This window comes from Rousettus aegyptiacus, unplaced genomic scaffold (assembly GCF_014176215.1).
Source record: "Rousettus aegyptiacus isolate mRouAeg1 unplaced genomic scaffold, mRouAeg1.p scaffold_m13_p_3, whole genome shotgun sequence".
NCBI classification, from domain to species: Eukaryota; Metazoa; Chordata; class Mammalia; order Chiroptera; family Pteropodidae; genus Rousettus; species Rousettus aegyptiacus.
Genome location: NW_023416306.1, coordinates 151,837,725 through 151,862,264, shown reverse-complemented (window position 1 = coordinate 151,862,264; position 24,540 = coordinate 151,837,725). Strand labels below are relative to the sequence as shown.

General features: G+C 36.1%; 1 protein-coding gene across 2 annotated transcripts in view; it reads right to left on the bottom strand.

Moving 5' to 3' along the window:
* PSEN1 (presenilin 1) overlaps positions 1 to 24,540 on the bottom strand; it is a 55,985-nt gene that overhangs the window by 15,787 nt on the left and 15,658 nt on the right. For both annotated transcript variants that reach the window (XM_036218329.1, XM_016134807.2), the window contains 5 exons: positions 17,895 to 18,148; positions 15,724 to 15,865; positions 7,067 to 7,134; positions 2,962 to 3,182; positions 255 to 353 (listed from right to left, as the gene is read on the bottom strand). In XM_036218329.1, coding sequence (XP_036074222.1) covers positions 255 to 353; positions 2,962 to 3,182; positions 7,067 to 7,134; positions 15,724 to 15,865; positions 17,895 to 18,148 — 784 coding nt within the window. The remainder of the gene's footprint in view (positions 1 to 254; positions 354 to 2,961; positions 3,183 to 7,066; positions 7,135 to 15,723; positions 15,866 to 17,894; positions 18,149 to 24,540) is intronic.

Below are 24,540 nucleotides of genomic sequence, written 5' to 3'. Positions count from 1 at the left end.
GACTAGTAAGATTTTAAATGATTTTAACTGGCTCCCCAATCTATAGATATTTCTTCTATCTCTATACATATTAAAAATTATCTTGAACCAATGTCAGGTAGACATTGCAAGGAAACAGAGATCTGCAGGAGTTCCATTAATGCTATGCATTTAGAATGAGAAAAAGTCACATGGTAATGATCACAGTTACATGTATTTGAATTCCTATAAATTCTTAGCTGTTTAATAATTTAACGTCATTCCAAAATACTTACAGGAGTAAATGAGAGCTGGAAAGAGTGTTTCATTTCTCTCCTGAGCTGTCTCAACCAGCATACGAAGTGGGCCTTTTGGACATAAAACAGCCACTAAATCTAGAAAGAGAAAAATAGAGAAGACATCTGAAAAAAAATGTACTGGCTAAACTTGCAAATGAGTGTTATGGAGGTATTAACCAATAGAAAAAGTTTAATTTTCTTTTTTACACAAAAAGATATTAAATGAATATGAAATAAATAGCAGGTAAACTGATGGGGCAGGGGACAACCTAAACAAACTACACGAAACCATACAGATGATCTGTGCAAATTTCATTTTGGTTTGATGCTAGTTTATAGTGTATCATCACTCTTATAGTCCCCAAAGAGGGAAACCTTGGATAAGTAATTGCTGTTATTACTACTGGCAACCCAGATGGCTAGACCATTGGCAATGGCCTAAGAATCCGTAAAAATGCACAGGTGGAACCAATGGTTGGCCAGGGTATGATGACTGCCTAAAGTTCAGCTACTTTTGCTGACCCCTGGATTCCACTCTTTGACCAAGGATGCCTAGATTAAGGAATTAAAAGCAGCAACTCTCCAGTAAGCTACATCACACGTAATACCAATATTATCCATAAAGTGTTCAAATTTCCATTGCAGTTTACTCATTTGATCCTAAAGAACTCCTGAGGTAGCTATGGGTCCCACAGGGGTGTGACATTCTTTAGTACCTTGTTAACTGACAATGGACTGAGGAAAGAAGAAGCCACCTTCTACCGCAGGTGGGATACTCTACAGAGCCCAGGATTAGCTCTATCCTGTAGGTAACATTCTGGTCTTAGCAAGGAGGTCCTGGTGGCTGGGCTGAGCTTATAGAATGCTGCCTTCATGATAGAGAGGGTATGGAGTTGAAGGACACAGAGCTTCACATACTCTGAATACACATGAGAACCTCTCTTTCCAGGAGAGCTAAGTATGCTGTCTGCCATTCTAATGGTGTATAGCATGAGGCTGAGAAGGGCAGTTTCTCACACCAGATATCTATGGGCAACATAAAATCATCATAGGTGATCCAGAGATTTCAGGAGGTATATGAGAGGAGGAGGCTGCTAAAGCCTCTACAGTGAATGATTCTCTGGAGATAGGGAGAGGGGGCGCCAATGGAATGACTGTTGTTAATACAATTTGGACAGATTTAGAGCCCTCGGTGGTCAGGGACCCCAACTGAAGATGGGCCAATTGTAATAGCTTACATAAAATTTGTAAATAAAGAATATGTTGCCTACAGAGTCCCAAAAGACTAAAAGATACTGGGCTTGTTTTAACATCATGGGTCCAGAGAGGGTCAACTGCTATTTCTTGACTGTAAAAGATGCAGAACCCCTCAGATCACCAAAGAATTTTCAGGAATTTAACTGAGGTGGCAGGGCTTTGTACTAAGTACAGAGAAATGTCTACCCCTCTTTTTTGAGCTCCTCTGTGAATATCTGTATGTCCTCAATGAAAATGTCAAATGAACCTCTTATGAGAATGATATCAGCAGTGCGATGTTATTTCTGTGCTCCTGGAGGAAGCTAGATGGATGTGGTTAAAATCTAGTATGCAAAGACTGTGCAATAGGACTGCTGAAGTCCCCCATGAGTAGCTAGGTGAAGATATAATGTGTCCCTTTGAAGGTGAAAGTCAACTGTGGTTGTTGAAAAAGGCACGCATTAATAAAATCTCTAACTACAGAGTATTTACCAGTTGCTGATTGGATGGAGTCCAGAACTGGCATTCTTAATCATAGCTATGGAATAACAGATGAGTATTTTGCAAACCATCAAGTACTATATACCTTAAAGTCATTATAAGTCAGGCATTGAGAGTACATAACTTCTAAAGTTTTATATGAGAATGAAACTGATCTGATTCTATTTCCAAGACTATTTCTTCATCAAATCAAGCAGGGATGATGAGGTTTCCTATGATTGGTTATCAGACATTTTAATAAGCATTTGTATAGGGATAAAAGGACACCACCTAGTTACAATATACAGACCACATAATTACCTCTGAAAATGGATCTCATTTTGGCTTTCATGTAGGGCAATAGCCACAGAGTACACACCTGTACAGCTGCCTTGGTTATTCACAGCTTGGCTACAGTGTGACTATAACACTGGTTGTAATGAATTTGAGTCTCACATTGCCCAAGTAAGTCTTATTTTTAAAAGAATAATTTTACTTAAGTTGCCTTATACGCAGTAGGCACCCTAATTTTTACTTGAAGAAATAATCAAGCATTTTATGTATATTAAACACTCTGCTAATGCTTTTCAACATACATTCTGAACTCTTACTACTCTGGGAAGCACTGTTCCCATTTTTCAAATGAGAAAACTGAAGCTTGAAGCATCTGATTCACTGTCCTAAGGTCACAGAGGTTGTCAGTGGTAGAGATGAGATCTGAATCTAAGTCTTCCAAACAGAAGTCTGTGGATCCTTTCACTAATCTGTCACTGAATTAAACTGGGAGCAATAATAAAACATGTTTTAAGAATTTAACCTCAAAAAAATTGAAATCTTTATATGAAAAAGATACTATAACTAATTAATTATTTACTGAAGAGTTATGGGATATAGCCATTACCATTTTTCATAAGTCAAGATAACTAGAAGAGGAAGGAAAACACACTAGTGAGGTATTTCTGTAACAAAATGTCAGTCTTGGTTTTACCATATACTGAAATCACAGCCAAGATGAGCCACGCAGTCCATTCTGGGAGGTACTTGATAAATACCAAGGCCATGAGGGCACTGATCATAATGAGATATGCCTGCTGGAGTCGCAGTGGGCCTTTCCAGTGAATGGCAATCATTCCCACCACACCAAAATTCCAGATCAGGAGGGCAACAGTGATGTAATCCATGGCAACATTATAGGTTTTAAACACTTCCCTGAAAAAAATAAAATGGCGATGTAAAAAGATTTGTATACGATAATTTTCATCAAAACATTGTTTAGAGTTATGGTTCCCAAACACAAAACATTCATATCCCACCTTCATATTTTTACCATATCTTATATCAACTGTGCTATTATTTAACACTTTACTTTTTTCCTCAAGTTGAGCTTATTTTAATGGAAAACTATCATTCATATAAATGGGAAATCAGTATCACAGACCGTTGCTATAAAAATAAGTACAGAAACTAAAAAAAGGCCACGTGCCACCTAAAATGCCATTTTATACTTTGAGAAACCCTCATTTAAAACATCTGAAAGTGGAAAAAATTAAACATGCATAATAAATTTTATAGCAGTTTGTCATTTATCTGCTTTTGTTCATGGTGTGATTAGTTTGTTGGGTTTTATATGTAAAAAAACCCAAAGAACACTGTATTAAGAAATACTAAATACATATATTATTATATATTACTAATATCACTTATATATTAGTAACATATATTAGTAACATTAGCAATATATATTGGTAACATTATACATTAGTAATATTTAAAATTTAAATATAAAAGTGAAATCATAAAAGAACTAGAGGAAACCACAGGGAATGGGGAATTAAAAAAATACATATATAATTTAAATTATATAACTTTTAAGGGCCCTCCTTAATCCAATGTTTTTTTAATATACATGTAGTATACAAATATATTAAAAACATTAATATATGTACAAAAACTGAAGGATCTTTTAAGTTAGATAATTAAATATGTATATATTTAAGATTCCCCATTTCCCACTGTTTCCTCTAGTTCTTTAATGAGTTCACTTGCATGTTTAAATTTTTAATCCATTTGGAATTTATCCTGATATAATAAAATCCAAATTTTCCCCCAAATGATTACCTGATTATCCCAACACCAATTACTAAATAAGCCACCTATAGCCTACTGATTCTATACTACCTTTATCATAAATTAAATTCCATTATATATTTGAGCTTTTTAAAAAAGTCTAATCTTTTCTATTAATCATCTATTCATGGTGCAGATGTCACTATTTTAATTATTGTAGTTTTATTGTAATTTCATATTAGGTAGGAATAGTATCCCTTCATTTTTCCTTTTCAGAATTCTTTGAGGTAACTTCACTTATTAATTTTTCCAAACGAACTTAGAGTCATCTTGTCCCGATGAAAAATAAATCCTATTTGTATATTTACTAGGTTTATATTAAAATTTACAATACACTTAGAGAGAATGGACATTTTTATGATACTAAGTCTTCCTATGTAACCTGATATAACTTCCCATTTGTTTAAGGCTTCTTTTTAAGCCCTTAAAAGAGGCATTTAAAATTTTAATAATAGATCTTGCACAACTCTTGTTTAATCCTAGATATTTTGTCTTATGCTATTATAAATGGGATTTTTAAATTTCATTATGTTTACTAACTAGCATCTCCATGAAGACTATTGATTTGTGTTTATTAATTTTGTATTCAGTTGCCTTACCAAATTTACTTAGTGATTCTAAGTAAATTAGTTTAAAACCAAGTAAACAATCATTTTATCTCAAAATATTGAAAATTAAACTTTCTCTTCCAATTGTATAGCTCTTATTTCTTTCTCTTGTTTAACTGTGTCCACTATTTCCTCCAGAGCAATGTCAGACAACAGCAGTGATAAAGGAAATCCTCACCTTGCTCCCAGCATTAATAGGCATGCTCTTAGTTTCCCTGTAAGGATGATACTGACCTTTAGGTGAGACTCATTCATTTTATCATGTTAAAGAAATTACCATCCATCTGTTTTATTATGGAATTTGATAAAGAACATGTGTAAATTTTATCAAATACTTTTTAGCATGTACAGAGATGATGACCTAGTGATATGGTGACTTATATTGAAATTTGCGGGGGCAAGGAAACATGGCAGAATGAGATGCGTCCTCAGATCTCTCCCCTTGAAACAATAATAAGCTGAACACCTGAAACTCAACAAAAAAACACCCAAACTGCATGCACATCAGCACTTCTGAATGTGGGATCTGCGCACAGAGGTACCACAGGTCAGAACCCCAGGTGTTGGGTGGTGGACTGGGAGAAATAAAGAAGGTGCCTCTCACAGCCACTGGAGCTCTCTGCAGGAGGAGGGGAGGGGTGAAGGTGCAGCGACTTCCCTGATTGGCCTGCCTGGAAGTGCTGGAGCTTCTAGCAGCTGGCAGCAGGGCCCAGTCATCAGGGCAGAAAGCAGAAAAGCGGGATGGGACAGCAGAGAAACAACAGTTGATTTTTACCAGCCGTGGTTGCAAAACTAAGGCTGAGTCGCAGCCCCCAACTCCCAACCCAGAGGGCCCCTCCCTCCATACCTGCCAAGACTGATCACCACAGAGCCCCAGGGGAATCTGAGCAAATGCTACTGAAACTGTTGCTAACACTGACAGTGACTGAAACAGAGAGTAGCGAATGTGATTAAATATCCACTAGAAAATAAAAACGACATCATTCAGGCTTTATATATTGCAGGGATCCAAGAGGCTTAGACATCACCAACTGGAAACCAAAAGAAAAGTTCCTTCTTTGCAGCTGGCTGAGACCTTTTATATAATAAATCTTCTTTCTGGAAAAACTACAGAATACACTTCCATTAACGACCAGGCAATGAAAAAGTCCACTAAACACCATGAACAACCAAGGTGACAAGGCATCTCAGAATGAAAGAAAAAAATCTCCAGAAAATAAGTTTACAGACATAGAAATATGCGACTTAAATGACAGAGAATTCAGAATGGTACTTCTGATACTTGCTAATAATGAGCCAGTCTTGAATTCTGCAAACTCCACTTGGTCATAATGTATTATTCTTTCAATGTGTTGCTGAATCCTATTTGTTAAAATTTAGTTATTCTTTTGCTATCAGTAAAATAGGATTGGTCTACAGTTTCCTTTTTCTTGATAATTTATAGGGTTTTGGTATCAATGTTATGCTGGCTTCATAAACTGACACTGGAAGCTTTTCTTCTTTTTCTATGTGTTGGAAGACATAAAATTTTCCACTCCTTAAAGGTTTAATAGACTTTCCCTATGAAACCATTTGGGCCTGGTACGGTCGTTATTGGTGGGGGTAAAATGGGAACCTCTTCGACAACTTTCTATATTTTTTCTTTGCTATACATAAATTTTTATTGCTTCACTAGTCAATTTTAATAATTTTTACTAGAAAATCATCCATTTCATATAGATTCTCACATTTGTTTCTTTTGTTTGCTGTTATTCCCACTGCCTCTAACAAACTCTTCAATTTATTAGTTTTATTGCTTCTGTTCCTAATTTAAGAGCTAGTGCAATGGTTTACAAACTTTATTCTGCCACCGGTGCTGAGAAAAGGGTCAGAGTGGCAAATTTCTGAGCCTCTCTATTTTCTTCAACAGAATAAGCTCTACTTTTTTCTATTTTATATGTGAAATTTTCATATAAGATTTGATTTGGAAAAAAAACCCACTGATGAAACAATACAAAAGTTTAAAAATTAACTAAATCATGTTTATATACTTTTTTGAAATCCTTTCTTTACATTCTTATTCATATATTTCTACTATAAGTAAAGAATATAAAAAATTCTTTACTAAAATAATTAAATCCTTCACTAAAAAAGACTTAGAGTTGACTATAGTCTTGAGTGCTTTCAGTTCTACTTATTTATAAGCAAGGATAAACAAAAGAATATTCATATCAATAATATTAACTTTTCTTATATATATCTAGTATGACCTGTACATGGAAACAATTACAATTTGCGTAATTCATCAAAAAAATGACTTTAAGTGACATGTTAATTTTGTTAATTTCTGAAAAACAGACCAAATATTTTATCACTTACCCCAAATAAATGAATGAGAAAAAGAACAGCAATAACAGAGATGAAATAATAAGCCAGGCATGGATGACCTAGAAAAGAATTTCAATATAAATAACAGATCCCATAACCCTAAAAAACTGCAAATTTCTGATTTCAAAAATAGTATATTCTTTCTGTATATGTTATGCTTTTCAAATGGCAGAACACAAATGCCTTTGGGGTCAGTGAATTTTTATACGAGAACTCTTTGGGGCTGAAGAACTCATAATAAGTAGAAATTTCAGCAAGACAAATAGACCCTTGTTCCTTTAGAAATAAGTGAAATTTTTAAAAGAATGCATTGTAAAATACCAAACTATCAAGGATCAACAGTTTACACGTAAACTTTTAAGTAGCAATATATTCAGTAGAGGAATTCTGTAGTATCTCTGATATAAACAAAAAATAAAGTGAATAAATGATAAATAAAATTCAATAAAGTCAAAAATCAGATATTCAGTTAGGTGACCTGTGTATGGATACATTAACTGTACAGAGAAAATAGGCCTTCTAAACTACATAACCATTTAACCAAAAAATATTCACATGCTGAAGTTTCAATAAGTACTGTAATGATTTCTACATTTATTTTATTGTTCATTAATAAGTATTACTATTATAGATTCTTTGAAATGCTTAAAAGTCAGTCTACCATTATCACACAGAATTTATAGAGTACTGTACAAATATTAGTCTCTATTACTCATGTACAAATATTAGTCTCTATTACTTGTTAATATGAGATAGAATCAGAATTTAATTTTTGTAATCTATTACACAAAATAAACATTTCATTATTATTATATTTTTACAGCAGAAAAGAATAGCTTTATTGGAAGGGAAAGTAAAGCAACAGGACACTTCCAGATGTGGAAGTGACCCGAGCAAGAGAAGAGCAGCTCGAAAGGCTCAAGGGCCCAAGCACAAGATAAACATTTCAAATGGCAATTTTACGTAATGGGTATATTTGGAAAATAGTATATAACCGAAAAAGTATGAGGTTTTTAAAAACAAAATGAGAAGTATGATAAACTGTCAAGTAGTTTCTAACCAAAAGTGAAAATACTTTGTGGTGGATATACCCGTTTTTTACTTTAATTTTTCAATGAATTTTATTGCTTAATGACAGAAAGAGCTATTTAACCAATAACATTTCCAAATATATCTCTTAACCAGAATAGATCAAATCAAATCTCGATGAAAAGAGAGAAAAGAAAACCTCTAAATCAAGAATATTATTTCATCTTCATTTTTCTAAATCTCCCACCCCTACCCCCTGATCCAGCTATTCCAATAATCAAGCTCTAAGCTGTGATTAGAATCTATGTTAATTTTCTCTTGTGGTTCTGTTTCGATTACCCAAGGTTATATGATTGTTAATTCTTTTGAAAAAAATAAATTTAAAAATTTTCACTGCCTCTTTAAAAAATTTTATCAAATTTCTCTTCCACAAAAATAGAATTTCTAACATTTTAATACAAAAAATTTCAAAAACACAGCAAAGTTTAAAGATTTTTATAGTGAACACCCATATATCACCTAAATTCCACCATTCGCATTTTGCTATACTTGCTTTGTAACATTTCTATCCGTCTCTCTATCCATTAATGAGTCCATCATATTTTTATTACATATCAAAGTAAACTGAAGACACCTACACATTTCCCTCTAAATACTTCAACTTTAGCAAAATATTCTAAAGGGAGCCCTTACACTATTTCCTCTGCAATAAAACCAATACAGCTTAAGCAAAAAAGAATCCCCCCACCTGCATCCTGCTCCATCATTCTCACAAGTGTTAGCTTTAGATATAATCCAAGTTACAAAACTGAAAAGCATATCAAATATTACAAGACAGAAAAGCTTTAAAGAATAAGAGATATATACTGGTGTTCATATTAAGTTCCACATTAGGAGCCAGAGTAAACATTAAATACTGGAAATTCTCACCTTTCTTGAGAAATGCTTTTTACCTTTATATATACACACACACACACATATATATATATACACACACACACACATATATATATATTTTTTGTTTGTTTTTGGTAAGGGAACATGGGATTTTATTTTTTAAAAAAAACAGCATTTTTTGAATACAAAAGTAACGTATGCATACAACGTTTAGAAAATAGAAACAGTAAGGAAGAAAACAGTTCCCACTGACCAATGACAACCAAAGTTAACATTTTCTTTTCAGACATGTTTTCTGTCTGCCTACACAGAATCGAGTAATAATAGTTTTACATTCTGCTTTTTAAAACTTAATTTTTAAAGACAAACTCATGCCACCAAAGATATTTTTTTAAATGAGTTTTAAATGAGTAAATAACTTACATAGGTGTAACCACAACTTAACCTTTTCCTTATACATGAATTTGTGGGATTTTCCTTTTTTCCCCCAATTTTAATTCATGCTAGGATGCAAATATTTTCCTACATTTCTAATTCTTTTATTTGGAAAAAATAATGAAAGCAAAATTACTGAATCAGTCTACAAACTTTTTCTAATCCCAAAGTATTGATACATATTGGTTTAATGACTTCACAAAATAGGCTGGATTGATCTTTACCAAGTCAATAGGTGAAATATGTTATTACTTTAATATGTATTTCTTTTTTTACTAGTGAGGAAATACATATACATGTCTGTCTCTACTGGTCATCTACATTTCCTTTGTAATTTTTCTGCTTGGAATTTTTTAAATTTCTTATTAGAACGTTCATAATTTTCTTAATGATTTATAAGTGATCTTCATATAAAAATATGAGCCCTTTGCCTGTAATAATGGTTGTAAATAGCTTTCCTATTTATGTTGGTAATGTGCGTTATCATTTTCTGAATTATTACTTGAATTTGAAGCCTCTTCTGATGACTAAACAGCACCTCCCTTTTTTCTAAAACAGCTTGTAAAACAGGCCTTTCTCATCTTGCAAAATCCCTAGTCAGCTTTCCTGTGTCAAAGGCTCGGAAAGAGCCCTGCTTCCGTACACAACAGGAAGTGTCTCCTCTAAAACCTGAACTAACCAAACGAGAAACCATGTGACTTTAATAAGTCATACAGTTTCATCTTCAACAAATGAAAAGTAAAAATTAACCGCCTTTTTCGTTTTCCACCTTTGGAGGAATAAAGAAATGGAATCACTAAAGTCAAGCTGCTAAATTGCTAGAATTAAGTAGGGTGAGGCTTCAGGAAACAATTCTATTCTTGTTTTACCTAGCCTGGGACTTAAATATAACTTTCCAGTTTTGTTTCAATGCCTGGATATACATCGAACCTCCAGATAACACTGATTACCGTCTGAAAGACTAAGGAAAGAATGTTTATGTACCCAGACCGCCTGACATGGAGAGGATTACCATCTCAGACCAATTCAGAAGGTAAGAATGCAGAATTGAGTCTTCTCAAGGATGTACATTTTACTGTAAGAACTCTCAGCTTATCTTTCTTCTTTGTAACACTCTGAGTATTGCCTGATTATGTTTCCGGTTTGCAAACCCTAAGACCCTTAATTCTTTACCATCTATTTCTAGCCAAAGTTTCCTGGTTTCATTTATACTGTGCTAACACTGCTTAAAGTTTGTTTGGTCTTTTAGCTTCTTATAGACATTGCACAACCAACCACTGACATAACAAATCCTCGGGGCTTATTTCCAAACAGGTTCTGTCAGATTTCTGAATGCTTGACTTAAAAGCTTTTATTTTATTACCAGGAGTCAAAGTAAACAATTTGTTTCTACAGAATTGGCTGTGATTGCTAAGACTTGAACAACGAACATTAAAAAGCAAAATAACACAAATGAATGAGTAAATGTGAGAATCTAGCTGAATATAAAGTATTTAGACAGTCTAACATGAAGCATAACTAAAAGGTACACAAAACTGACGAAAAATATATCAAGAAAAAAAAATGGCACAGATGAAGGCTCTGCTCATCCCTCTGGCGACCAGGTCAAGATTGTGACAGAGGCAGGGAGCAGCAGCAAGGGAAAATCGCCTGGGATGTAGATGAACAAGACATACAACTATGGAGAAATCCAGGAAAGTACCCTGCAACCGTGGAAGGCAGGATGGGGAGAGGACACGGGGCTGTCCGGTCCCCAGCGGCTGAGTGAGACGGAAGTTGCGGCAGCGGCAGACGCCTCTTAAGAAGGCTGTAACTGCGAGTGGATTTTCGCAGTGACGGATCTGCTCACTCTGAGCACCAGTGCCCATTCAGCTGCACACAGGGGGCACCAGGAACTTTCAGGGAAGACATTGTTGGAGTGAGGACCCAGGTGCGACTCACTCGGAGCAGAGGTGCCAGCAGCATCCATTGTTCCCTGTTAAGCCCTCCCCTCTACCAGTGCGCAGGACACGGGGCCGCCATAGCTGTGACGTCATCAAACTAGATAATAGAGGTCACTCCGCCCAGAGGATTCTCTGAAACCCCGCCTTCCCCAACTCGGGCCCCACCCAAGCCATATCCAGGTGTATCCTCAGAGAGTCAGGTGCTCCTTGCTGAGACTCACACTGGTGGAGACAGCTAGACTCAGTTTCTAGTGTGGCCTTTTGCAGAAACTATGAGCACAGCATCTGTGGATAGCTTGCTGAATCTTAACAGGTGGCCCCAAAGGGGTAAGAGCTTAGGTTAAATTTGTCCTGCAGCTGAACACCTCTCAGGACTGTGCCTCTGGACACATACTTCACAAATCCACACTAATAAGACTGGGAGACTTAGGAGCTTTGCTTAGTACATAGAAAAAGACATAGAAAGGAACCCAAAATGGAAAGATAAAGAAGCAGAAAGCATATGACAGAACAGAATAGAGGTCCAAATATAATGGACTCAAGAGCCAAGTAATTTAACAGATGCAGAGTTCAAAACACTACTTATAAAGATGTTCAATGAACTTTTGGGAAATGTAGAGAACTCCAACAAAGAGATAAAAATGGAAATAAAAATCATATAAGAGAACCAGTTTGGAATAAAGAACACATTATCTGACATGAGAAGTATATTAAATGGAATAAACAAAGGAATAAACAAAGTGAATAAAGAAGAGGATCACATGCTCTATCTAGAGGACAGGAAAGCCAATCAAGACACTCAATCAGAATGGCTAGAAAAAAGATGCCAAGGCTATAAAAATAATTTAAGGAGCATATGGGACACTATTTGGGCATCTAATGGGCCTAACAGAAGAAAATCAAGATGTTGAACAGCTGTTTGAAGAAATAATGATAAAAAACTTCCCTGACTTGGTGAAGGAAATAGACATAAAACCCCAGGAAGCTCAGAGAATTCCAAAAATCAAGGATCCAAAGAGGCCCAAACCAACACACATCATAATTAAAATGCCAAAGGTTAAATACAAAGAAAGAATATTAAAAGCAGCACGAGAAAAACAGTTACTTATAAGGGAACACCCACAAGACTGGTAGCTGATTTCTCAAAAGAAACAAAAGGGCTTGGCAAAAAATATTCAATAGGAAGAAGACCCAGGAACTACAACCAAGAATAATTTATCCAGCAAAGCTATCATTTAGAGTTGAAGGATAGATAAAGAGCTTCCCAGACAAAAATAAGCTAAAGGAATTTATCACTACTAAGCCAGTATTATAGGAATGTTGGAGAGACTGCTTTAAGAAGGAAAAACATGTATCAAAAACAGGAAAAAAAATGGTAACAACTACAATCCTATCAATAAGTACCTTAAATGGAAAAGAATTAAGTGCTCCAACTGAAAGGTTGTGTGGCTGGAAGGATAAAGAAGGATAAGAAAACAAGATCCCTACATATGATAAGGAAGGGGATGGAAAAAGATAATGCTTCGATGGACCTAGAAGGTATTTAAGTCGGACAGAGAAAGATAAACAGTATATGATTTCACTTATATGTGGAATCTAAGGAATAAAAAGAACAAACTAATCAAAAACAGACTCACAAATAGAGTGGACAATTTAGTGACGGACAGAGGGGAGGGGTACTGGAGGGCTGGGAGAATGGGGTGAAGAGTTAAAGAAGTACAAATTAGTAGCTGATGGATGGTCACAGGGATGGGGAGCATGGCATAGAGAATGCAGTTAGCATTAATATGTTGGCTAGGTGGAGGGTCAGGGGAGGCAGGGAGCAATTGGGGGGATCGTTTTATGAACTATATAGATGTCTAACGAATGTACTGTGTACTTGAAACTAATTAAAGTTTAAAAAATAAAAAATAAATAAAAGAGAGGTTCTAGATAACAAGGAGTAGTAAAAAGCATATTCCACTCTGTTTTCCCACTGAATGCAACTGAAAACCTGAATACAATGCATGCAGCTGCTAGCTGAAGACTTTGAAAAGTAAAGGGAGGCAGGTGAGCTGGGGAATGAAAAATACTAGGGAACCGACAGTGAGTTTACCACTTTTTTTGCCGGTACTACCCTCTTCCACCTGAACTCAAGACAACCTGTGTGGGCATTTGCAAGATAGTATACCTGAAACTAGGACAATCAGAGCAGCTGGAGATTCCCTCTAGTTCTGGCTAAAGGACCAGGACCAAGGTCTCCTAACACTAAAAAAGAATGCAAAATCCAGTTTGTTTTTTTCATTTTCTCCATTCTTTCACATCCAGCCCTTAAACAATTCTGCAGTGCTGACAATGGCGGTGACAAGAGCCTCACATTTAGCAGGAGAGGCTTCTCAGCTGGTCGTAGAAGTTGTTCCCAGAGAGTGAAGCAAATGGCCCTTGCTGTATTTTTCTCTGCCCTCCTACCTTGGCCCTGATGCTGGGAAAATAAAGCTCATCTTTCTGGCTGGAGGTTGGGAACGGTGAAGTCCATAATAACTAGAAAGTATCAGGAAAATTACAGAAAAGAAACTCAGGAAAGTAACTTCTTAAAGTCATTATGAACTTGTGGGCCCATCCTCAAGATGTGTAAATGTGGGTATGACCCTAAACACTCCCTCTAAAATATGAAGAAACAATGGTAGCATATAATCCAGATAAAAGTCTGAGTCCAATAAAGGAGAGAAATGGAACTAGCGGGTAAACACTGGTGTACAGACATATATGGTGGAAAAAAGGACCAAGAAAAGTATTTAACGCTTGATGACATTTAAATAGGGGGAAGAGACTGCTTCCCACAATGGGTTTACATCATTTGCTCTTCGGGCTTCTGAGTGCTGATGACTACCTGTCATCATTATACACACACACATTTATTTCCCCTTCAATCTTCTTCTCTGTATGCTAATGTCAGACTGCAGATGGTCATCACTCAGGTTATCACTTCCACCCACTCGAACATTCAACAAGCACGGACAAACTATATAATTTTAGAGTTTGTGAACATTGAAAAGGTATTCAATCTTACTAGTAATCAACTAAATGCAAATTAAGACATTTTATTTTGCCTGTAAAAATTAACACAGATTTTAAAAAGAATTCAGTGCTGGTGAAGGTGGGTAAGACAGATAGTCTCATTCACTAGTAGTGAATGAGGCTTTAAGTACAAACTGATAGCATCATTTTGAAAAGGGAATTGTGCATACCAGGACAGTTAAAAATGTTTTTAATTTACCCCAGAAATTCCATCTAGGATTTTACCCTAAAAAAATAATTTGAAAAATTGAAAAAGCTCTATGCATAATGACATTCATTGTTTTTCAGAATCATGAAAAACTGAAAACAAATGTCCAACATAAGGGAAATTAGAAGAAATTACAAGACACCCATTGAGTCAAATAGTATGTAGCTGTTAGACATATTTTCTAAGACTTTATGATATGGAAAAATGCTTACATCAAAGAAAAAACATATACTGATTATACATTTTATTTTACCCATGTTAAAAATAAATACTAGAAGGAAACAGATTTCAATATTCGGAATGTTAATATTTATTTATTTGAGAATGACTCTAAAGGTCCATGACTTGTAATAATTTGTCAGTTTTTGGAGGCATGAATCTGAAACATGTGCCAGGTAGCTGAAATTCAAAAGTGAGTCACTTAACTAGAGAGTGAGCTAGGGCAGCAGAGGCTGGGAAAGTTGGGCCTGCGTCTTTCCTGCACAACCTCCCCTCCCCTATTTCCCAAGGAAAGAATCAGTGCTACTGCAGGAGAGGTGGTAAAAAAAAAATGGATCGTAACCAATTTAGAAGTAGGAACAGAGCCAGTCGCCAATAAGCGTAAACCAGCATCTGAAGGTGGCTTGATTGTTCTGTACTCAAGTATGAAAATATGAATTTTTAAGTTCCATATTATTTTATGGGGACAAATATATGCTATAATGCTGTTTGTGAATGAGGGAATCCCAAAGGTCTTAGGATATATCCCTTTGGAATGTCATATATGCGCTGCAAATTAAAATGTTAAATTGTGATAGTATAACTGAAACTAAGACGATATTGTATGTTAGCTATATTTTGATAAAAAAAATATTTTTAAAAAACAATTTAGATTGTGATATAATATGAAAACATCTGTTTTCCATTTGTACCTTTTGTATTTTTCAAATGTTCCACAATGAGGTGGAAAAAAACTAAAAAGTAACTTAGTTCTAGAATATGAGAATTTTTTCTTTACTAGACCAAATAAGTTATGTGACAGGAAAACCCACTCATAAAAAAAACGTGGTGGAAAGCAAAGCTCTGTCTCTCATGCTCACCTTATAGCACCTGTATTTATATAGAGCGACCAGGAGAATAGTCATAACAACGATGACGCTGATCATGATAGCAGCATTCAGAATGGAGTGCAGGGCTCTCTGGCCCACAGTCTCGGTGTCTTCTGTGAATGGGGTATAGATTCTACAATAAAACAAAACACAAAAGCCCCAGTAAGTGCTGATGGATGGATGTCACAAAGCACATACCCTATCCAACCACACAGTTTAGTTTTCTGATTTAACTGATACCTTATGTCACTTTTCTCCATCTCGTCAATCTAGCCAAGAAATTTTTCCCTAAATAGCTATCCTCTAAAATAAGTGCTTCGAAATAAAAGGGGCTATCTAAAATATGGAGAGGTGGACTTGTGAGCCAGACACTGGCTTCGTCTAGTGGATGCTATATGCTGCAATAATTACTTCATCAAATGTTCTTTCTCCACAGCTTGTGATTTGCTAAAGAACCGGATTCTGCCATATAAACGACCCAGGCTACAAGTGGTTGTCAGAGGAAGGTAATATGGCTTATAATTATTATCTTCATCTTTAGGGTGACTGCAACTGGAGTTGCTTGAGATAAAGTCACATGTCCATTTCCCCCTTGTTTCTCATTCACATAAAAACACTTTTATTCTAAGTGCCAATGTTTCCAGCTAAAAGACTTCTGATTCCGTTATAGTCAGGTGCAGCTGTGAGACTAATGGCCAGTGAGTTATAAGTAAATAACTTGTGTAGAACTACTAAGGAAGAATTCTGCTGAGAGATGTCTTATGTCCTTTTCTCCCAGACTCTTTCCTGCTTCCTGCTGTCTAAATGAAGACTGGAGCTCTAGTACCCATAATAACCTAGAGTATAGAAGTTAAAAATGAAAGGAGTCTGAGTCCTTGATGAATGTGAAGCCACTATACCAATCTGGACTGACTACTTCTGCACTATTCTGTGGGAAAGAGATAAAAAATATATATCGTTTACACCAGTAATGTTTTGATTTTCCAGTAATAGGGTCAGCAAACTTTCTGTAACAAACTAGAGAGTAAATATTTTAAGCTTTGTGGGTCATAGGGTCTTTGTTGCAATCATGCAACTCTGCCATTATAGCATGAAAGCAGGCATACACAACAGATAAATGAATGGATGTGGTTGTGTTCCAATAAAACTTTATTTACAAAAATATGTGGCAGGCAGATCTGACCTACGAGCGATAGCTTGCTAACCCTGTTCTATAACACGTAACCAAACCTAACTCTAACTCCTACAGAGAATATCCCTCAATCTCTTTTGGCTACTGTCTGTAATCCCTGCCCTTCAATCATTGTCTTAGCCTTTCTCCCAAAGGTTAAAAGCTTGGTTTTCAGAACTCTACACAGTTTTTCAGACACTTGCCAATTTCAAATTCTAAAATTCACTTATAGCTTGTTTGAGCCCAAGAGTCCTAGAGACAGAACTAGGTGACATATGAATCAAAGCATTTTTCTTGAAGGCAAAGGGCTGACACCAACACATCAGAGAATCTACATGACAGTTCCCCCAAGAATCCAGAGCATGCCAACTTGTATTCGTTCTTCATTCTTTCAATTAACAACTTTCATTTTTGGCTGAGCATTTATTACATACCTCGCCCTGGAAACAAAGTGTGCTGATAGGACTGATAGTATAGAAGGAAACCAAGTATTAAGTAAATAATGTAAATAAATATATGTATTTCCGTATTGTTACAAGTGAAAAAGAACAGGTTGCTATGAGAAAGAATACCAGAAAGTACCTAATTCTGTTGAAGAATCATAGAAGTTATCTGTAGACTTAACATTTAAGCCAAAGTGAGAAGAATGATAGGAATTAATCTACCTAATTTAACAAAGGAAAGAACATTTCAGGCAAAGAACAATGGTACTACTGGCCCTGCAGTGGGAAAGATTACTATTCAAGCCTTTACCTGCTCAATTCCAAATAAATGCAGCCCTTGGTGAAATCATCCAGGAAATATAATTATGTAGCTCTCATTTTCTCTACTGAAAGTATTAAGTAATAAATAACCCCTCACTCTCTCAGCTTCTGACTAGAAGAACTCTCTTGCCTTCATGCCCCTTTGAGGTGACGCATCTGAGGTGGTGATAACACGCTATGAAGGAAAGCTACAGTGGCCTTGAGAATAAAGCAACACTCATACATACAGCTGCCCATCCTTCCGGGTATAAAAGCTGACTGATTTGATTGTAGCCACCACTACCACCATACAGAGCGTCACGGGGACAAAGAGCATGATAACATGTTTGGCGCCATATTTCAGTGTCAGCTCCTCATCCTCTTCATCATCCTGCTCCACCACCTGCAGTGCGTTACCCTGGGGTCCGCCATTAGACAACGGCTCAGGGTTGCCACGCCTCCGCCTCTCGCTGCTATGCTCACGCCGCTCTCTACCGTCATTCTGAAAGCAGGAGAAAAACTTTTTCAGTAAGTCAGACTCTCAAGAGAATCAAGGTATTTTGTATCAAAAACAGAAAATGTAACAGTTAGTTGGACCTGAGATTATCGATAGGTTCATCACTACTTGAGTTCTAAAAATCTGAGGCAAGAAAGAACCATTTTACTCGAAGTGTACAGCTAAGAAGTCTAGATTATTTACCACTGTTCACTGAAGGACCCCAGCTCCTCTCTCTCACCTAGGTCTTGGCTTTCTTCATTCTCCACTTCCACTCCCAGCCTAATGCAGGTATACTCATCCTTCGAGGTTTGACTTAACACTGATATCTGCACGAGTAATTACATCTGTTCTAAATTAATATGTGCTTTCTACCTGTGGTTTTATACCAGTGATACCAGAAACTATCTCCCTTCATTATTAAAGACTTAAAATCTTCTTAATGATGTACAAGGGATCTCTCTGTATTATTTTGCACAATTGCATATAAATCTACAATTATCTCAGAAAAGTATTCAATTAAAAAAAAATCTTTATGGAGAGAAACTAGGCCTTAAATGATTTTTATATCCCTGCCCCATTCCCGCTGTACTCTGTATAGAGTTAGGGGACAATAATACTTGATGGATGATGGAATGAAATGAGAACCTTTCTTAGATTCTACTTTCCCCAGACTCTTAATCGATCACCACTTTATTACCTGTATCCTTATCCTGGGTTTCACTTTTCCTGTTCTTCCAGTTTAATCTTTTTGGGTATCAAAAACTCAGTTTTTGCAAAGGACAGCATGGATCCCAGGAGCACTAACAACAATAAAAATAATAGCTAACAGGAAAAATAACAGGTACCCCTCCTCCTCACAGATAATAGAACAGGAGATCAAAGTCGACTGATAGTCACTGTCACTGGTAAGATGTAATCAGTTTGGTTAAGAAAGGGTTCTCTTGGGAAGATCATGTGAGAATATGCCACTCTTGTACCTCAGTTTTGACTACAGAATATAATTAAATATTACTATAGATATTACTACTGAAGTTCATTAAATATATATTACATACTTAATAGCTTATAAATGATTACAACGTACAAGGGATTAATATGTACTTTACATTTAATTCTCACAGCCACCCCATCATCACCACTATAAGATTAAGGGAACAGCCACAGCCAGCAAGTGTTACAGAGTGGGTTTGAACTCAGGTGTGCCTGACTGCAGAAATCAAGTTCTTAACCACCTCAATTTGCTGTTCACAAGAAAACATGGGAGCTCTGCAGTCTCAGTGTGGGCTGCGTTCTCTTTCACTTCCCTTTCCATATAATCATCCTACAGGAAGCTGTCAAAATTCTTTATCCCAAGTACTCTTCTGTGGTAATACCAAGGTTAATAAGATCTAGATGCTGTCCTTAAGGAGTTCAAAAGTTAGTTGTAAAACAGAATAAATATATTAGAGACTATAATTCTGTGTGGTCAAGAAATGTAACACAAAAGGGACAATTCTTGAGCAGAACCTTTAAGAGAGAGTGGAAGGTGAATGGGCTCCCAGCGGAGATGCCATGAACAGTGACACAGGTGTGAGGGTGAAGCATAAGGCACATACAGAAAACCAGTAAGTATGCTTGAGGTGCTGGAGAATATGGTTAGTCAGCGCTGGTGGCAGAAAAGGCGGTTAGGAACAGGTTCTAAAGAACCTTGTTTGCCATACCAAAGACTTTAGACTTTGTCCTGTAGGCAACATAATGTCATAAAAATTGTCAACGTTGATGAAGTGACACATAAGGTTATGTTTCATTTTTAAGAAACTTGACTGAGTGGCGATGCAAATAGATGTATGAGATATTTCAGAAGCAGGATTGACAGGACTTTGTGGCAAATTACATGTAATGGTCAGGAAGAAGTTAAGGATGACTCCAGGTTTCCAGAATAAGAGACTAGGAAGAATGATGGCATTGATAGAGATAGGGAACATAAGAAGATAAGCAGGCTGGAGGGGAGGAGAGGTATTTTCATTAGGGAAATAGGTGAATTTCAAGTACCTGAGACCAGGCAGGAAAGTCCAAAGGCAGTTGATAAGAATTTCAAGTTCAGAAGAGAGTTGGGGGAAATTATTAGTTGCTACAGCTATGGAAATGGATGAAATCTCAGGGAGAGAGTAGAGATAGGAAGTAGGAATAGTATGAACTTGTTGGTCATTAATATACTACAACAGCTGTGAAAGGAAAAATACAGAGTGAGATGATGAACAAAGAGAGAAGCTTAAGCAGCAGGTGACAGAAGAAACCCCAGCAAAAGGGATTAAGAATACAGGAGAGGGAAGAAAACCCAGGAATCAATGTATCACAGAAGCCAAAGGAGAAGCATATTTCAAAAAGGTATTATTACAGTCAAGCAGAATGAGAGCCGAAAAGTCAGTGAATTTGGCAGTGGGAAGTTCATCAAGCTCTTTAGACAAGTAAAACAAGAGGAAAGTTAGATCATAAAGCATAATTAACTGAGAAATGAAAAGAAATTGAGAAATTAAACGTAATCACTGTTTGAAGAAAAAAATCATATGACAATAGAAGAGATTCAAATTGGAGAAAGTTTTAGGGATGTTAGAGTCTTGAGCATACTTTTCAGGTCAAAGTATAGAGTTAGGATTAGAGGAAGAGACTGGCATACAAGACAGTGGAACAGGGTAGGGGATAAATAGAGGGGAACAAAAGAAGAGGGAAGAGTTGGCCTCACAAAGGCCCTGCTGCTCTCTCTCTACCTCAGACTGGAAGTCAGGAAGGGCCTCTTTGAGCTCACAGCGAAAACATTTATGAAGACTCACACTCTATGAGGAGTGGAAAGGAAACTACACCAAAGCACAGAAGGTAGAAATATGTACACCACTCACCAAGAAAAGTAATTTGTGCTGAACACAAGTCACTAGAGTGGCCAAAGTCCAGCCGGAAGGAAATGGTTATGAGGAAGGTGGGATCTGGAGAACAGAGGCATAGTGTCACAGACAGCTGAGGGGCAGGACAGTTGAGGACATTTAACCTTCTATTTTCTTAGGAGGAGGTGACTAAGCCATATGCTAAGAGTGTTATGTTTGCAACTAATGCTCAGCAATACATTGTGACCAACTTAATGGGTTGATTTTCAAAATAAAAAGTAACAGCTCTCTTTATATAATATTTGATAATTTACAAAGCACTCTTACATTATCTCATTTATTCTTTTCATATGTTGAAAGGTTCTGGTAAATCAACATGAAAATCTCACAGCCAGAAAACAGCAGAGAGGCAGGAATTGAATTCAAGTCTCTTGCTTCAAAACCTGTGTTCTTTCTATAACACCACAGCTGTCCTATTAGGCTATAAGAACAGTTTAATTGGGTACATCTAGCAAGAAAGAGGCAATCACAATATGCACATCCACATTACTGAGCTGGATGTTCTGGTTTCTAATGAAAATTAGCCAACTCCACCCTGACCTACCCACAAAGCTGATATGGGATACTACAGCACTGTCTGTCTCTGTCTCTGTCTCTGTCTCTGTCTCTGTCTCTCTCTCTCATATATGCACATACACATCCAGTACTTTGAACACTATTTTTAAAACTTTGTTTCCTTTTCTTAACTTTTATTTATTAAACAGGCAAAACATTCACATGGTTCTAAAGTGAGAGTATAAAACAGCATACAATAAAGTCTCCCACTGAACTGTCTATCTACTTAGTTTCCTAATCTCCCAGATTACCACTGTCATTGTTCTCTGCAAATCCTATCAAATTTCTTAATGTATATACAAGCAAATACAAATATATATTCTCATTCTCCCTTTTCACACAAACGGTAGTAGCACAATAAATGCACTGTCCTGCACTTTGCTTTCTTTGCTCAACTGTATCTGATTTTTTATACATCACTACGCAAAGAACATTCATATTCTTAAAAAAAAAAAATTAACCAACTACATAAACAATGTATACCCTAATTCATTAGGCCGATCCCCTAATGACGGACATTTAACTTGCTTCCAACTTTTTGCCATTACAAATACCACTACAATGAATGCCCCCTATTAAGTTTTTTCAAATGTGTTGTGGCATATTTGTAGGACAAAGGGTATGAAGTAATTGCTGGGTCAAAGTATATATGCATTTGAGATACTGATACATATTGTCAAACTCTCCCTATGGGTTGTACCAATTTAAAGACTCAGGGACTCAGTAACGTAGGAGAGTGCCTATTTCAACAAGCCCTTGACAACATAGTAAGCTATGAGATGCTACTGAAATGTACATAGTTAAAAAAGATTTTTTTAAGACCTAGATAAATGTAGAGATATACTGTTTGTAGACTAAAAGACTCAGTATTATGAAGGTGCCAATTCTACCAACCTCATCGCATCCTGAACTGATCCATAGGTTGAATGTAATCTCAATCAAAATTCTAGCAGGCTTTTTTTTTGGTAGAAATAACTGTAAAATTCATATGGAAAAAGAAAAGACCTAAGACATCCAAAAACAACTTCAAAAATTGAAGAACTAATGCTACTTGATTTTAAGACTTCTTCTAGAATTGGAGTAACCAAGAAAATGTAGTATAGGCACATGGATGGACAAAAAGGTACAAAGGCAATTCAATGGAGAAAGGACGGTCTCTGTTAACAAATGGTGCTGAAACAACTGGCTATCTAAATGGAGAAAATATACTTTGATCCATACTTTATACCACATGCCAAAACGTATAGTCACTACACAGACCTAAATGTAAAATTTAAAACTATAGTTTCCAGAAAACGTAAGAAAAAACTTTTGAGAATGTAGGCAGTGACTTTTTAGATACCAAAAAAAAATCCACAAAAGAAAAAATTGATGAAAGGGACTTCAATATCTAAACTGATCTATTTCTGCTCTTCCAAAAACTGTTAACAAAAAGACAAGCCGTAGAGTGAGAGAAAATGTCTGAAAACCTATATATCATAGGGGACTTGTATACAGAATATATAAAGAATTTTCAAAACTCAATAAGAAAACAACAACCCAATTAAAAAGTTGGGCAAGAGATTTGAAGAGACAGTTCACCAAAGATAGCAGGATGATAAATAAGCACATGAAGAGCACATTTAAACATCATTATTCAGATAAATGCAAATTAAAATCAGATACTATACTACACACCCTAGAGAATGATTAAGAAATCAAAAGGACTGACCTTTCCAAGTGCTGACAACGTGGAAGAACCAGAACCCTCATATTCTGCTGGTGCAAAATTACACAACCAATTTGGAAAATTCTTTGACAGTATCTTAAAAGTTAAATATAGAACTACCACACTGGATCATATTCTATTCTTATGCTTTACTCAAAATAAGAAAAAATATATGCCCATTCAAAGATTTGTACGTGAATGCTTTATTTGCAATAACCTAAAACTGGAAACGCAAATATTCATCAGAGTGAATGGGTTAAAAAAATGTGGTATAACCATATAATGGAATACAATTTATTTCAGCAATAAAAACCAACTATTGATACATGCCAGAACACTGATAAATCTTGAAATAATTATTGCTGAAAGAAGCCAAACAAGAGTATGTACTGTATTATTTCATTTATATAAAATTCCAGGAAATGGAAACTAGGGTATAGTGACAAAAATCCGATCAGTGGTCACGTGGGAATGGGGAGCAGTTTGGGAGGTGCGAAAGGGAGAGATTACAAAGGACTATATGGAAACTGTTGAGAGTGGTGGTGGTGTTCATTATCTTGACTGTGGTGGTGGTTTCATGTCAAAACTTATCAAATTTTATATTTTAAATATGTGCAGTTTACCATATGCCAAGTATACCTAAATAAAGCTGTTTTTTAAAAAAGGATCTTTCTCAAAAGGGTGTGAGGTGATCCGAATACTATTAGATGAAGAAGATGACGCTAGAACGACTGAGGGATTTCCAAAATGAAAACTTTTAGTAGCTAAATATTAAAATAATGATTTAGCACTATTTTAAGACTAATTAAAAACACTTTTTATAATGGAAAAAGCTAAAATACTGTCAAAAGTGTATAATGGGAAAAAAAAAAAGGTATAATGAAGCCCCGTGCACACCTGGCTTGGCTTTATCAACACAGCCAATCCTATTCCACCTGTTTTCCCTTCCACTTTATCCCACTAGCATTATTTTGAGGCAAACCTGGACATATTTCCTTACTAAGTATTTTGGCACACATTTCTAAAACATAAGAACGTAAAGGGCTTTTGTGTGTGTGGCTTGGTAACTCATTTCTTTATGTCTTTTAAAAAATATATTTTTAGAGCAGTTTTGGGTTCATAGCAAAACTGAGCAAAAGTTCCCATATACCCCTTGTCCCCACCCAGCCTTCCCCCATCAATATCCTACACCACAGTGGTACCCTTTTACAATC